Source organism: Silurus aristotelis (genome assembly GCF_946808225.1).
Source record: "Silurus aristotelis genome assembly, chromosome: 6".
NCBI classification, from domain to species: Eukaryota; Metazoa; Chordata; class Actinopteri; order Siluriformes; family Siluridae; genus Silurus; species Silurus aristotelis.
In genome coordinates, this window is record NC_139579.1 from 10,787,064 (window position 1) to 10,804,297 (window position 17,234).

General features: G+C 38.7%; 1 protein-coding gene across 13 annotated transcripts in view; it reads right to left on the reverse strand.

Moving 5' to 3' along the window:
- ubap2l (ubiquitin associated protein 2-like) overlaps window positions 1-17,234 on the reverse strand; it is a 50,958-nt gene that overhangs the window by 25,247 nt on the left and 8,477 nt on the right. For 12 of the 13 annotated variants that reach the window (XR_014533925.1, XR_014533926.1, XR_014533927.1 and 9 more), the window contains exons 3-14: window positions 17,106-17,183; window positions 16,449-16,559; window positions 14,070-14,244; window positions 9,710-9,805; window positions 8,152-8,197; window positions 5,784-5,890; window positions 3,672-3,731; window positions 3,534-3,586; window positions 3,367-3,452; window positions 2,160-2,340; window positions 1,829-2,030; window positions 967-1,283 (exon numbers count right to left, since the gene is read on the reverse strand). Coding sequence is in view for 9 of the 13 variants with exons in the window: in XM_083543228.1 (XP_083399354.1) it covers window positions 967-1,283; window positions 1,829-2,030; window positions 2,160-2,340; window positions 3,367-3,452; window positions 3,534-3,586; window positions 3,672-3,731; window positions 5,784-5,890; window positions 8,152-8,197; window positions 9,710-9,805; window positions 14,070-14,244; window positions 16,449-16,559; window positions 17,106-17,183 (1,512 nt within the window). In the remaining 4 variants the exon portion in view is untranslated. The remainder of the gene's footprint in view (window positions 1-966; window positions 1,284-1,828; window positions 2,031-2,159; window positions 2,341-3,366; window positions 3,453-3,533; window positions 3,587-3,671; window positions 3,732-5,783; window positions 5,891-8,151; window positions 8,198-9,709; window positions 9,806-14,069; window positions 14,245-16,448; window positions 16,560-17,105; window positions 17,184-17,234) is intronic. The other variant, XM_083543231.1, reaches the window with a different exon arrangement.

Genomic DNA, 17,234 nt, shown 5'->3' on the forward strand with positions numbered 1-17,234 from the left:
GGAGGAGAGCGCGTGCGTGTGTGTGTGTGTGTGCGCGTGCGTGTGTGCGTGCACCAGAGACGTGCTGCGTGGGGCACTAAGCAGACAGACACAAAAAAAATAAAAATAAAATAAAAGTGGCTCCCGTATTCATACGCTTTCCCACAGTAACTTTTTTTAGTTTTATATTTTCATTTCACTAGAAATCTTGAAAAATGTCTCCCAAGAATATCAGTGATGGTGCTGTAAAAACAAAATTGAATAGAATTACCATGGAAACCGAGAAGGTTATGAGCGCTTTGTGCGCCTCACACTCGCAATCAACCACTATCACATGAGTAAGTGTTAAATTATGTTTACATTACGGTAATTTGCGGTGTATTTGTTTTTAAAAACAGGCTACAAATACTTTTTAAGAGCAGAAATAAGAGATCTCGGAACGGATTAAACGGATTTAACATTAATTCCTATGGGGAAAATTTGTTCGAACATACGAGCAAATGGACACACGAGCAATTTTCAAGAACGATTTATGCTCGTACAACGGGGTTCCACTGTATTGTTCACTCAAGTCTCCATCAGCGAACTATTGATAACATCAACAGTGATTGATTTATAATGACTGGACATTCAACGACCCCCAGATGATCCGCTACTACATATGAATTTATCATTTGTAGAACTGCAAGTTCACACTAACGATCGTGAGGTTATATTGAACACCCGGCAACGCAGAAAAACATCTACACAGAAAATCCATTAGTTGGCTTTTCAGCAACCTTTCCTCGATTAAGTGCCAATAAAGACATTAATATTGTTGTTAATTCAAAAATAAGAGTTTATAAAAAGCTGAAAGAGAACAACTGCTTAGAGTTGCTAAAAAAAATGAAGACAAAGAAATGGAGGCTGAGGGGCATCTAATGGAGCATTTCCCACAGTCTAGTGCAAAAGAAGGTGGAATTCTCATCATACAATAGAAATACTTGCCTTGGTGCTGATCGAGGTTCTCTTTTTTTGATGCTTGAGTTTATGCTGCTGTAAGGGCAGAGGACTGGAGGCCTGAGGCTCTGACGAACCTGAAGGTATTTGCTGCTGGCTAACTGCAGAGCCTGAAGGTTTCGGAGCAGAGACTGTTTGGGCCAAAGAATTGGAATGGGTGGGCATAGAAGAAGCAGTGGAGGGGGTGGGACCTTTCTCCTGCAGAAAAACGTCCATCATGGAGGCCGCAGAGGAGGTGGTGGGCTGGTACGGCTGCCGCTTGGTAAAGGGACTGTGCCCTGCTGCATCTGTCTGAGTCTTCATGTCTACAACGATGAGTAGGACAAAAAGAAGCAGGATTATGAACAAGACATTTTCAGTCTCACTACAGTTTGGATTACTCCATGGAATATACCACTCGCATCGGTGTCATTAGTTTAATGGTGGAAAAACACCACCAGATGGAACCCATCCTCGTCTTGGTGACCCCTCAATCGCCCCTTTAACCCTAGTGCAAAATCACATCGCTTTCAAAAGCTTCAAAACACAAAAAAAAATGTTGCCAAAAACAAACAATTTACATGTAATGTTTGTCTTTTACTGTGCATTTTCCTTCAAAATGGCCTTAAATCAAGCCAAAGTATGTAAACCATGCAAGAAAGGATTATGAACATGAACACAAACATGCCCCAACTCCTGGCCACACACACTATAAAAACAGAATTTCTTTAAACTCTAAAAAAGCATCACGTCTCCTAAACCAACATTTCTGTAAAGACCATTACATTGTGGTGTTTTTCCCGGCATTAAACTAACGACACTGAAGCTACTGGTCCATTCCACCAGTGGTATTAAAAGCATGCTATCCTACCATACTGTGCAAGGGGAGCAGGACTGGACTCCCAGCTGGAGGGGCCTGTGCTGGATGGGCCACCCTGCGAATGCTGCGCTGCCAGTTGAGCCAGAGCCTGTGCGGTCTTAAACTGCTCCAGGAATTGAGAGCCACTGGTGGAGTTTCCACTGGTGCCTTTGGAGTCTCCCACTTCACCAAAACCCTTACTGAGCATGCTCACCTAGAGTTCAAAATACATGGTCATTGTTTTTATAAAAATTTTTTAAAAAAGTATGTGAATGTTTTCGATACCAGCACTGAATCTGGCTCTTATACATCACACTAAGCTTTATTGATCCCTGGATCTCACCATGCTGTGCTGATTATATGAGGTGCTGGAGGCAGGCTGAGGGATCGAGACCGATTGCTTGGAGTTGCTAAAAACCAGAGACTGGGAGAGAGATTGGGGCTGAGGGGCATCTAGTGGAACAGACTCCTTCTCAGAAGAGGAGGAGGGTGGAGTTTTTCCCAGTAGCACTGCTAAATCAATCCTGTTGAACACACAAATGTTAAAATATAATAATCTGTTGCAGTTCTCCAAATGTATTTCTGCTTATTCTCTTCATATTTTTGTGTCTAGAAACTCCTACAGCTGCAGCCTATCAGGGTCCGGATATGTCCCACTTAATAACAAATACACCAACAGGCTGTATTATACAACAGATACTCAATCACCTCTGCTGTAAACAGGAAATACAAGCACTTTATACCATTTATTGCAGGGGTCACCAACATGGTGCCTGGAGGGCACCAGGTCGCTCGCAAGGACCACATGAGTAGCCCGCGGGCCTTTTCTAAAAATAATTGTTTTTTTTTTCTTACTTTGTTAAATCATTGTTGATAATTATTATGAGAAATCTTTAACATGATCAGTGTCTTCACATAGATGAATATCATTCATTATTAATAATAACATAATAAAAGGTAAATTGAGCAAATTTGTTATTTCAGATCAAACTGAAAACTGTGTATCAAACAGGTAGCCCCTCACATTAATCGGTACCCAAGAAGTAGCCCTCAGTTTCAAAAAGGTTGGTGACCCCTAATTTATTGATTTATTAAATGTGGTGGTTACACCTGAGGTGCAGCAAACTGCATCTATACACCTTTTTTGTATTCATTTAGTAAATCAGATTACAATGTTTTCAAGATAATGTACATTTTTTTAATAAATGTCAGTGTACTCAAACTGCAGCAGAACAGGGAAAAAAGGATAATTTAGTTAAGTAAAAAAAAATATATATAATAATAATAAATATAGGACATTCATTACTTCTGATCAGCTTGTAATAAAATTTTTTTTTTACTTTATCAGATTTTATCAGATGTGTCGGATATCTTAAATTAAAAATCAAATTTAAAACCTAAATCTCTGGATGGAAAAATATATACACAAATTAATAAATTGCCTGGTTTCTATATTCAGTCACGCTGTGCTAAAATCAGCTGAAAGCGATGCGTGAAAGTAAAAAGAAAAGAAAAGAAAGAAAAAAAAAAAAAAAAAAAAAAAAACTCACCTCTGTCCAGCTGTTATGGTAACATTTTCTTGAGGCACGGGCATGGACACCACGCTGGACGCAGTGAAAATCTTTGTTTCGGACAACTGAAAACGCAAACGTTGACGTGTTTAACTTCACCAAATGAAATATTTTCCCCCTCCTTAATTTTAATGAGCATTTCTTACATCCTCAGTCCAGTCCTCAGTACCCCACTCTTCTGTAGGAGTTCTCCATGCTCCTGCGGGAGGGAAAGTAACAGAGGACTAATGATTTTGATTGTTACAAAGCGATCAAAAGCGTATAACGACGGCTGAAATACGGACCGGGAGCGGAGTCGAACTTGCGTGGGTAATTAATTCCGTCTCCTCCAGAAAAATCGAGTCCTACAAAAAAATAACAGAACGATCACAGACTCACACAGAGCACAAAATCCTCATGGACATAACGTGCATGATCTATAGAAGGTGCGTTCGTGTGAACCAAATCATGATTTATTGAAGGACGCCGTGAAGAGAAGTAGCAGGGAAAACCTGAAGCAACAGTGAATTATTGTGCGTCTCTTAGAGGAAAAAGGAAGTCAATTCTGCGATCGTGCAGGTTTAAACTGGCCATTATAATAAACTGGAGCTGTATACTTTATTACACACCAGTCTCAGTGTGTACACAGTGGTCAAACTGGGGTTTTACTACTGCAGATTTTCCACAGATTTGTTGTTGTGTGACCTTTTAATAGCCTGCACTTTCGGAAAGCAGTTTTACAGCATGAACAAGTCTAGAGGAGAAAAAAAAGCCCTGCAGGATGCGATGCAGGAAAACAATGCAGTGCTTTTTACTGTGCAGAAAAAAAGTTAAAATCAGAGTTTCCTCACAAACCTATTAAGTGGCCAACCACAAGTTTGTTTATTCTCCGCCTTGTATTCTCCACCTATTCTAACTTTTTTTAAATTATTAATAAACTTGAAAACATACAAAACACATCAGGGCTATAAACAAAAAACTAGAGTTTGCACAGTGTAACTGAGGCTACTCAGTGCACTGAAATCAGATTTTGAGTGCAGTGTAAAACACGGATTTTGTTTTGCAAAATCGCTGCCACATCCCGTCAGTCATCGCCAAATTTTACGCTACGGATTCTTTAGCTTTTTTATGTCCAGCTTCAAGAATTTCTCTTAAAAGGAGAAAAGCCTGACAAGTCCACATATTAAAGGAGTGAATGAATGAAGGATGGAAGGAATGAAGAGATTTGTTAAAGTATGCTGAAATGAACATATCTTTAAAAAATTAAACATTAAATCTAAAACCACCCACACAAATGTGTATTACCCAAATGAAGTCCTACAAATGTTAACTATTTAATTTTTCCATTCATCCATTTTCTCCCGCTTATCCGTAATTCGGGTCGCAGGGGCAGCAGTCTAAGCAGGCCCCCGCCTTCGACTGCTGCCCAATCCTCACAGCACCGTCCCTTACGGTCCCTCCTGCAGGTGGTGAGCCCACGGGAAGGCGGCCCCACGTCACTCCGACGTCACGGACCTTGATATTTCCCTCGTAATTTTTCCATTTTTTTTTATAGAAATTAAATTGGCCCAAATTAATTTCTATTAAATAAGTGGAAAAAATAAAAAATAGTTTACATTTGTAGGACCTCATTTGGGTAATACAGGTTTGTATGGGTGGTTTTAGATTGGATTTTTAATTCTAATATAAAATAGAAAATCAAATATACAAAAATAAAATCAAATCAATCAAATTAATGATTCTATTTTATTTTTATATATTTAATTTTCTATTATTTTCTATTATTTAACCAAGCAGGCATTTTATTTTTAATTGTTTTTAAAACTTAATGTTCCCAAATGTTAATAATAATAATAAACTGCGTTAATAAAACAATTTTATGTTTTCCATTTCCTACAAGGTGCATGCAGAACCACGAATTGTGTACCGTTACACCCCTAGTTTAACAATATTATCCTCAAACTGAACGAAAAGAAACGTCAAACGTGAAAATAGTTCAATATTAAATAAAGGTATCCTTCTGCTAACACATGGCATTAACCTGTGAGTGGACTGTGCTCAAGCACATCTCAGTGTGCCATGTTTACCCGTGGTCCTCCTCAGAGTACACACCAGACTTTACAAGCTTTGACATTCACTTGCTTTGACATTGACCCCTGGATCAATTGCAAAACAATGTGTTCATCTACTGGTTACAAGGCGGTCAACACAAATCCAACACGCATTTAAAAGTGTAGGATTGAATGCCCTCGGGTCGAGGAATAAAACACGCTTATAGTGATCAGGGATATAAGGATCCTGACTGCAGAGGACTGTGGATAAGTAACTGGATTTGTCTAGGTTTACGCAGACTTGATGTTTTAAAATAAAAGCAAAATAAAAGCAAAAAACAAACAAAACAAAAAAAAGAGACACACTGGCGCCATCTTCTGGTTCCAAGTTGCCAGTGTTGCTCCAGGTGCTTCCCATGGCATAGTTCTCCTCAGTCTGTGCTGGCTCAGCATAATCTGCCGGGTTAAACGTACTGCAACAGGACAGGAAGAAACAAAAGGGCTTCAAGTAAATATTAATGTCTTTAAAGAAAATATAAACTAAAATAAATAAAACCGATGTCAGATTATGTACAGGGCGGTAAACAAGAAAGTTAAACATACAAAACACAGACTCACAGTGCAATCAACATAAGTCATGAATTGAACTAATACTATTACATTTTTCAGACTACAACAGATTTGGATCTCCTAGTTAAAGTAAAGGCAAACATGTAATGCTGATTTATTTAGACATTCTATACAATTGTGTCTCCAATTTTGTGGTAACAGTTTAGGGAAGAACCACACAAGGCTGGAAAGGTCAGGTGTCAATACTTTTGGCATACAGTGTATAAATAACTAGTATTTATATCCTTTCCTTAATAATAATAAACTTTCACAAATTAGGTGAGAGCAGATGGTTTCACAGTTAGATTGATTTAATTCAGATCCAGAATAACAATGTACAGTGAGGAAAATAAGTATTTGAACACCCTGCTATTTTGCAAGTTCTCCCACTTAGAAATCATGGAGGGGTCTGAAATTGTCATCATAGGTGCATGTCCACTGTGAGAGACATAATCTAAAAAAAAAAAATCCAGAATTCACAATGTATGATTTTTTAACTATTTATTTGTATGATACAGCTGCAAATAAGTATTTGAACACCTGAGAAAGTCAATGTTAATATTTGGTAAAGTAGCATTTGTTTGCAATTACAGAGGTCAAACGTTTCCCGTAGTTTTTCACCAGGTTTGCACACACTGCAGGAGGGATTTTGGCCCACTCCTCCACACAGATCTTCTCTAGATCAGTCAGGTTTCTGGCCTGTCGCTGAGAAACACGGACTTTGAGCTCCCTCCAAAGATTCTCTATTGGGTTTAGGTCTGGAGACTGGCTAGGCCACGCCAGAACCTTGATATGCTTCTTACAGAGCCACTCCTTGGTTATCCTGGCTGTGTGCTTCGGGTCATTGTCATGTTGGAAGACCCAGCCTCGACCCATCTTCAATGCTCTAACTGAGGGTAGGAGGTTTTTCCCCCAAATCTCGCAATACATGGCCCCTGTCATCCTCTCCTTAATACAGTGCAGTCACCCTGTCCCATGTGCAGAAAAACACCCCCAAAGCATGATGCTACCACCCCCATGCTTCACAGTAGGGATGGTGTTCTTGGGATTGTACTCATCATTCTTCTTCCTCCAAACAAGTTTAGTGGAATTATGACCTAAAAGTTCTATTTTGGTCTCATCTGACCACATGACTTTCTCCCATGACTCCTCTGGATCATCCAAATGGTCATTGGCAAACTTAAGACATGCCTGGACATGTGCTGGTTTAAGCAGGGGAACCTTCCGTGCCATGCATGATTTCAAACAATGACGTCTTAGTGTATTACCAACAGTAACCTTGGAAACTGTGGCCCCAGCTCTTTTCAGGTCATTGACCAGCTCCTCCCGTGTAGTTCTGGGCTGATTTCTCACCTTCCTTAGGATCATTGAGACCCCACGAGGTGAGATCTTGCATGGAGCCCCAGTCCGAGGGAGATTGACAGTCATGTTTAGCGTCTTCCATTTTCTAATGATTGCTCCAACAGTGGACCTTTTTTCACCAAGCTGCTTGCCAATTTCCCAATGGCCCTTTCCAGCCTTGTGGAGGTGTACAATTTTGTCTCTAGTGTCTTTGGACAGCTCTTTGGTCTTGGCCAAGTTAGTAGTTGGATTCTTACTGATTGTATGGGGTGGACAGGTGTCTTTATGCAGCTAACGACCTCAAACAGGTGCATCTAATTTAGGATAATAAATGTAGTGGAGGTGGACATTTTAAAGGCAGACTAACAGGTCTTTGAGGGTCAGAATTCTAGCTGATAGACAGGTGTTCAAATACTTATTTGCAGCTGTATCATACAAATAAATAGTTTAAAAATCATATATTGTGATTTCTGGATTTTTTTTTTTTTAGATTATGTCTCTCACAGTGGACATGCACCTACGATGACAATTTCAGACCCCTTCATGATTTCTAAGTGGGAGAACTTGCAAAATAACAGGGTGTTCAAATACTTATTTTCCTCACTGTATATGATTTTTAAGGAGAGAGAGAGAGAGAGAGAGAGAGAGAGAGAGAGAGAGAAACAGGACAGACAGTTTAGGTAGAATAATGACTGACTGATTATATACATACAGTTTGTTATGCAAGTCTTAATGTAGATGCAGAATCCTACAGTATAGTGACATGAACAAGGTGAGAACTTACCCCATGCCTTGAGCTGAAAATCTTCCTCCTCTCCTACCAGCACCACCTACAGGACACACACAGCAGTGACACAGCTCTTGAAATGAACCGGTGACTAATACAAACTGCACTGTAACTCTTATGCAAACACATTTGCATAAAAGTTTGAAGTGTGTAACGAGTAAACGCATCACAGTGCGTAAAACAAACCCCTGCAGAGAGGAAGAAAACCACAGCCATCTTATTCAATATTCATAATTAATTATACACAATATTTCATCTTTATTATAAGTGATTGTTGTACTTGCTCATCAGTAGGTCACATGATCATAAAATACAGCAGCTGCACCAATGATGGAAACTCAAAAACAGGCCATAAAATCAGAGACACTGATAATCATTACAGAGCCCCAGAATCCTGAATCCAGTCCTGGTATGATCTTAGACAGAAATCTCCCATAATGACGTCAAAACGAAGTAATATCAAAAACACAACTGTACGGTGAGAAACAAACGTGTTTTAATCTGTATTTTTGCATGCACTGTCCATCACACACCATGAAACCCCAATAATCCGAGCTGTATGGTGAGATTACAGCCAATGAGAACGAATCTCTCGAGTTACAGAGCGATGCAGCAGCGCTTAAGTAACTACATCTGTACAAAATACATCAGCCTCACAGTGTTTCATGCTTAAACCTCAAATCATGTCATCATGCTGCTCTTTCATTTATGATATGGCTGTAAAATGAGGAAATAAAATATTTTCATAAAAATATCGGTTATGCAAACAGTTTAATAGTCAAATACAGAGAATTTTTAGCTCAAAACAAAAATTGCAAAATCCATATTTAGATTATTTTTAATCGTCAGGCATCGAGTTTTCTTTTTCATAATTTTTTTAAATAAACATTTCATTTTATTTTATAATCCAAACCACTGTAATTACACTAAATGTTTTGGTAAGTAGTAAAAAAAAAAAAAATTAAATATAGGATATTAAACAGTATTAATTCTTAAACAAGATAAAGGCACCATCTGGACAAAAGTATTTGGACAGGTATTTGTAGTAACCGTATGGGTTACAATCTAAGTTGGAGGAACACAATTGTGTACGATGCCTGTGGATGCGGTAGAATTAGATTTTAATTTCGCTTGAACTAAGATCTCCTGCTGTAGACCGAACTCAACCCTACTGAACACATTTGGGATGAATTAGAACGCGAGTTCACGCCAGGTCTCCTTCACCTCCCCCTACATCAGTACCTGAAAGTGTTTAAATGTCCAACAAATCTCCACAAGAAAAAATGTATTTGATTGTGAACAGTGAAGGGGATAACAGCGGCAAATAGGGCCTAAAGGTGTAATAGGATGTACATAAAGCACGTTTAGGTATAACACTGCCATGAACTATTTTCCAAACCATGCATTTAATGTGAAAGTTGTCATAGTGATTGTGATAGTCAGGTTTTAATTCATTCAACATGCATCTGATTTACTCAGCACCAAACCTACTATAAGTGACAAAAGGTTTTCTTTATAAAGATAGATAGAAAGGTACTGGATCAGGAAATCTCACCTCTCCCTCTGCCTCGTCCTCGGCGACCGCGCTCAGTCCCTCTGCCCGCTATTCCGCCAGCCTTGGTGGCGTCCACGCCGTTCTCCTGACCATGAACTGCAAATAAACACAAAGAAAGAGTAGAGAGTGATGAGTGGATAAGAAGAAAACATTAAACGAGGTCGACTCAACCAATACTAACAGCTAGGATGGATCGTGCCTACCGATAGCCAATCAACCAATAATTTTTTTCATTCAATACTGGATTTGGAGAAATTTTTTTTATTTTTTTTTACTGTAACAAAAAAAACATGCAAAATTTAATACACATAAATATATTAATTCTATTAATAAATAGATAAAAAATAAGACATTTACACAAAAAAGTAATACCGATTAAATTTTTTTAATATAAAAATATATAAAAATAAAATAAAACAAACAACAGCACTTGGCATCAATGATTTGCCTCTAGAGACCCTGTTGTACTGTTTAACGCAAAACTGTGGCTCAGCAGTAAAGATTTTTAACAGCTGACTGGAAGAGTAAGAAAGAGTTTAAAACCCCAGAACCACCCAGCTGCTGCTTACTGGGCCCTTCAGCAAGGCCCCTAACCCTCAACTGCACAGTTGCATAAATGAGACAGTAACATTTGCCAAATGCTGTTATGTACCAGATAGAGATTTAAAAAAAAAATGTTTAATGCATGTTTTAACATCACTAGTTGCATTTTATTGTTGATGAATATCAGCAGTATTCAGGGTTCAGACACATTGTAAAAATTCCACACCTTTCCAGACTCAAATATGCATTTGACTTCCATTAAGATTTTTCAACTATATTTAACATCTGAAAGAATGATTTTTTTTTCTGTTTTTCATGTGTTTAGTCGCACGTTAATAAGATGGTCGTGGATAAGATGGTCGTGCCTTCGTTTCATAAAAAATTTATTTTATATATTTATTTTAAAAAAACTTTCACTAATTCTTAATTTTATATTTTTGAAAAAAATAAGGCACAAATGTTTAATACTTAGTGTTCTTTTACCCATAATTCAGACCTAGAAATCACTCGAATCAAATTCCAAAATTTTTCATACTTGTTCAGGAATACTCAGGCTTTCTGCGCATTTCGGACAACATTCATTTACAGGCAGATGAACACCTACTGCACAAAAAGCAAATCAATAACATGCAAACGTAGAACATAAGCTGTAATGTGGCGAAGCCTTGAAGAGAAGTGCAGCTGTTGTCGGTAAGAACTGGTCTCGGCTGTAGATGCAAACTAGGTCACACCACAAACAAAAAAAAGCCCCACCCGTGCACGTCAAGAAGCCGAGAGGAGCGTAAAGCCTCAGATGAAAGCAGATCTGATCTGATTAGCGAGACATACTGTTTATGCTTTTAAAAATCTTCATGAGTGCACATCATTTTCTCCAAACACCTGCAGGGGTCAAATGATTCTCTGTAATTCAATAATAAACTCCCCTTCAGTCCAATAGCATTGAGGGACTGTGTGTAACACCCCACCATCCTACCAAACCCCAGACCTAGAGATGACAAAAGGGGTGTGGTCAGACATTCATATTCCTGCAGGTTGCTTTTAAGTCAACTGTTGCTGTGATCACTGGCATTAGAGCTCAGTGTGTGTTTTTGTTTTGAGCTTGTCACATGATCAGGGACTTGCTCTCAAGTCAGAAAGCCGGTTAACTTATCATATAGGTCACAAAAGTGGAGAAAATGCGACAATGAAGAAAAAAAATAATCACGGATTTACTGGTCACTTAAAGGTGATCCCCCCCCCCCTCCTTGTATCTTACTAACAGTGGCAATGGAGCACGAAGGGTTAAGAGCTTTGCTCAAGGGCCTTGAACCTTTGACCTTCCAATCAGTAACCCAGAGCCTTAATCACTGTGCCACCACTTCCGCTTAAAGCAGCAGATACCACGCTGATGCACAGATGATTTAAATCTATATTCAAATGAAAAAAGGATCAGTAATGTGAATTATGGGAAATTTATATATTTTTTAGACTTTTAATTCTGGAACACTTCTGAGACATTTCTTTACTACAGAACAATCCAGAAAATCCAACCATAATATTAAACAATTTAGAAATACTAAAGAGGATTTGCTCCATATTGCTCCAACCCCCTCTGACTAGTGCTGATTTTGTGAAAAACTTAAGATTAGAGTTAAAATTTTAAGTTGAAATTTGTAAATGTAGTATTTAAGTATAAATGCCGAGCCCAAATTTCCGCATCGTCGGCTTGTGCGATGGTATGATGGTGAAATGTGACCAATTTATTTAATTGATCTTTTCCCTATGAAAAAAAAAAAAAGTTTACATTAAAGAGAACTTTTCTTCTTTCGGCTTCTCCCATACCCCCCTGTCCTGTACATCTGCCTCTTTCAAACCAACTACCTGCATGTCTTCCTTCAAGTCAAGTCAAAAAGCTTTTATTGTCATTTCAACCATATATAGCTGATGAATATATAGGATATGGGATGTAAGGAATATGGGATGTGGCTCCTTTACCACATCCATAAACCTCCTTCTTGGTCTTCCTCTTTTCCTCCTTCCTGGTGGCTCCATCCTCAGCATTCTCCTACTGATATACCCCATGTCCCTCCTCTGCACACGTCCAAACCATCTCAATTGCACATCTCACTCTATCCCCAAAACATCCTACATGTGCTTTCCCTCTAATAAACTCATTTCTAATCCTGTCCATCGTCGTCACTCCCAACGAAAACCTCAACATCTTCAGCTCTGCTACCTCCAGCTCCACCTCCTGTCTTTTACTCAGTGCCACTGTCTCTAAAACATACATCATCTCAGGTCTCACCACAGTCCTATTAACTTTCCCTTTCACTCTCACAGATACTCTATCACAAATCACTCCTGCTATCACTCTTTTCCACCCACTCCACCCTGCCTGCACTCTTTTCTTCACTTCTAATACACTCTCCATTACTTTGCACTGTTGACCCCAGATACCTGAATTCCTCCACCTTCTCCACCTCTTCTCCCTGCAACTGCACCACTCCACTGCCCTCCCTTTCATTCACACACATGTACTCTGTCTTACTCCTACTGACTTTCATTCCCCTTCTCTCCAGCACAACTCCATCTCTCCAGGCTCTTCTCAACCTGCTCCCTACTCTCATCACAAATAACTATATCTAACAAAAACTTTCTAGTTTAAAAAATACACATCACTAATCTGTGTGCAATTTCCTTGATAACCAATCAAGTGGACGTATAATACCATTTATTATATCGCAATCGCATATCACAATATTTACCATAAAAATCGCAACATGACCTTTTCCCTCGTAAATCACGCAGCCCTACTGAATGCTTTTCGGATAAAACGACACTCATGTTTGACAAATATATTGATATAATGATTAAATACATGATACATGTCTGATTATCGTTATAAACCAAATCTAAAGGTTTTGGGGTAAAATCATTGGGGTAATTAATAATAAAATTACAATACTTATATTTCCACCAAGATTTTTCCACACTTAATGGCACCAAGAGTATAAGTGATGCTTAGCACAAGCTTAATCACTGGTATAGTTCTGAGGTTATCCATGGAAAACTCTCTCCCCTGTATGGGGTCTCTGACCTTAAACACTAAGAACACCAGATCTATTTTATATTAACCAAATAAATACTTTAAAGCATTAATATGAGTCAGGAATGTATACAGAGAAAGATAGAGAACCATCTGCCCCTAAACGCAAGGTCAAAGCAGGTAGTGCAACCTAAAAAACCTGTCTAAATGAAATAAAATACAAAGATAATGTGATACGTTGAAAAGAGGGAAATTGTAATAAATGTTTGGACTTTATGATGCTTTAAGTGAAGAAAAATTTTATAAGATCCTCTAGGCTGGGGGGGGAGAGAGAGAGAGAGAGAGAGAGAGAGAGAGAGAGAGAGAGAGAGAGAGAGAGAGATGGACCACCAAATAAAGGAGTCATAAATATTTAAAGTCATTTTCCTGATAACAGAAGAAAATCCTTTCCAGGGCTCAAAAGCCTTACAGTTTTATGAACCGCAGTGATTTTCTCTAAACCAAGTAGAACTTCAATATAACAAAACCAAAACATTGTAATGTCCAGTCCGTTTTGTCGCACAGAGAAACTAGTAATAAAACAAAATGCTGCCATTCAGTAAAATTAAACTGGTTTAACAAAAACGTCCTGAGGTTCTGCTACAGTGTGACATGTGCACGAGTATCTCAGCACTCATCTCACTTCATACTCAAGAGGAGGACAATAACGACTGTCGAGATGGTGGAGAGACTCCAGTTCTCATGAAGGACGATATTTCTTTTTTCTGAAGACTTAAAAGGGTCTTTACTTACACTCTCGTCCACGGCTGGTGCCACGCCCCCTCCTGGGAGCTCCTCCTCGACGACGTGCTGCATCCCTCTCGCCACCTCTATCGCGATTCTCCTTCCCTTCTTCTCCGCCATCCGTCTGTGCGTTTTCTTTCTGGCCTGACACCCCCTTCTTCTTTCCCACCATTTCCCATGAATCCTGTGGGGATGAGAGACACTTTTAAAAGAGGCCCGTCGCCGAGAAGACACAAAACATCTAAATATTCTGACCTGCTGGATTTAACTTTTAAAAAACAAAAATCCGGGTTACATGTGGGAGCTTGACGTTGCTCTTAGACTCAGACGGACACAGAGAAAGCATCCGGTAGCAACATTACTCAGGAACACACTGCCCCCTTCATCACTACAGAGGAACTACTATGAAGGGGTTTTCCGTGTGCTCAAGTCGCTGATGTGGTCTTTATACTCGTCATAAGCTTATCGCAGTGTAGTTTATGAATAGTAAAAAACAAAAAAAAGGGTAAATGTACATAGGGTTCTTTAAGCTAGCAGTGAATTGATGTGGTGTCTGAAAACGCTTGTAGCTACCAGTCAAACATTAATCATGGCAATATTTGGATGTGTTCATTTGTGTACAGAATTTGTGTGCAGTTTAAAAAACTGGAAGTCAATGGGGGAAAAATCACCTGCTTGGTTACTCACATTTTTCAAAATATCCACTTTTGTGTTCAGACAGGTTTGAAACAACAGAAAATAATGGCAGGATTTTCATTTATGTATAAACGATCCTTTAAATGTTAACATTTAGATTTAAAAGAAATCAAGCCTCTTATTACCACTAATTTCATGAAAACGTACAACATTTGAAAAACAATGACCCTTTTGAGAGTCTATAAAATAAGAGTCCGTCATTTTGAAAGTCCATCGACAGACACATTCTGAGGCAAAATGTCTACGGTTTGATGTATGATTGCTGGAACAGCAGAAGCGCATCATAAACAAGTAGATCATCATGAACTACGAACACCAAGAGCTCGAAATGTGAATTAACAATGAAAATCTCCAGCACTCATTTCCCTCCATGCCGATATTTCACTCACCCTCTCATCTGACTCCCACGGGTAAACACTGAAATGACTAGTTAATGATTCCTGGCATGGTGGCTATTTTGGGAATCCAAAAATACAGGTGGCAGAAAAGTCAGGTGGGTCGGAGAATAACACAAAATTCTTGCATTAAGTATTTGCCGATCGCCAGCGATCCCAATCCTTTTTTGCACCATGGACCAGTTTCATGTACGACAATTTTTCCACAGAAAAGGGAGGTTGGGGCCTCGACTAAACGCAGTGACGTGTATTTGATATTACTTGTATACATACGATTTATTTACAAATTTTATATAGAATGAAAATGTAACTAAGCTCACAGTAATGCAAAATTAGAGCGAGCTTCATTTATTGATGCATAAAAAAAACTGCAACTAAAAAAAGTGTGAGGAAACTGCCATAGGCGAACATTATTATATATCTCAAACACTAAGTTTTTATTCTTTATTTATTATCTCAGTACCAAAAGACCTCGTGGGTAAGGACCTCTGCTTTACGCACTACAACAGCATAATACAGTATTTTATTACATATTTTATTATACGATAATTTTTTTTGCCGTTTAACCCTAGATTTTGCCGATTTTCTGACGTCACATGCAGTTAGTTTTTACACACACACACACACACACACACACGGAGAGCACTTAGTTATTTATCTTTTTTTTCTTCATTATATAATTATATGTATTAATATTTTTTATTTGATTATTTCTCATGATTTTGTACTTTTTGTAATAAAGTTTATTTTTACATGGAGTGTTTGTTTATCCAGTATCTTTTTGAAAAACTATAATTTAATGAATCAGTTATCAACAAATATAATACACCCTAGGGATCGGTCGATCTCTAATGGTGTTATGGTGGAATGCACAGTGCATGTAGGGGGTGTGGCCTCAATGATTGGTGAGGGTAGGAATAAAAAAATTGCTTGAATCTGGTTGTTTTAAACAACATTAACCTGCAATTCAAAACATTTAAGTTCCCCCTCGGTTTGCAACGTGCAATTATTCAAATTCCCAGTTTATCCCCATTAATTCCCATGGAAAGTTTCCAGTCAGTCACCTATTTTCGGACCCACAAAACGGCTGCCTTGCTTGGAATCATGGGAAATGTAACTTGCAGTAGTCACGGTCATGTGCAACCATGTGTACTACTGTAAATGAGATAAAAAATGCAAGGCTTTACCTCTTCAGAGTAACCGATAGTAGTGTTTAAAAAATGGCTCGAGTACGTTAGAGGAAGTAATGAGTGAAACTACTGAGGTGCGAAACCACGAGCCGGTGATGAGCACTCACGGTGTCGGGGCTGCCCTCCAGTAACACGTTGATTGCTCTGTTCACATCTCCATTACAGTCGTGCAGCGCTATCATAGACTCATCTTGGTCCTTCCCAGTGATGTCAACTAGCTGGAAAGGGGAAGAGAAAGCAAGGTTAACTCCTAAAAACGAAAAACAGGACAGACACACAAACACAAAGTTCAGAAACGATATGAAGCAGATTGTAACAGGCTTTAATAGGCCTAAGAAATCCATTCCCAATGACTGTTTTTATGGGTAAAACATCAATACTCATTTTACCGTTTATATTAAAAATACACGTAATTGACATTTGCATTTTCTATACATTTGTGTGCGTCTATAAAATGCACAACAGGCAGCCCAACCCAACGGCACGGAACCGGAAGTCAGTTTTCCAAATGGGGTTTTATGGTGGGGTTTCACCACACTATTTACAAAATAAATTAAAAAAACAGAAACGCCTTTAGACAGGCAAAGCTACAGAAGGTGTGTGTGTGATGAATGTTAATGTCTTTCATAATGTTTGGAAAATTGTCCAGTTCTTTGGTTAAGATTTCTGATTTCAGCATCTCCACCTTCATTAAATAAATATTTAATATACAACTCAGAACACAGTAGTCACAACTAATTTCAGCCAATCCTGATGCTCCTGACCTGCTTGACCTTTTCCTCAAAGTCAGCATCGTTGTGGTCTGAGATCATCTGTGCGAGTCGGATTTGCTCAGCGGTGGCCTGGAGAAAGAGAAGACGGGATGAGAAACCAATAAGCACTTTAGCACACAA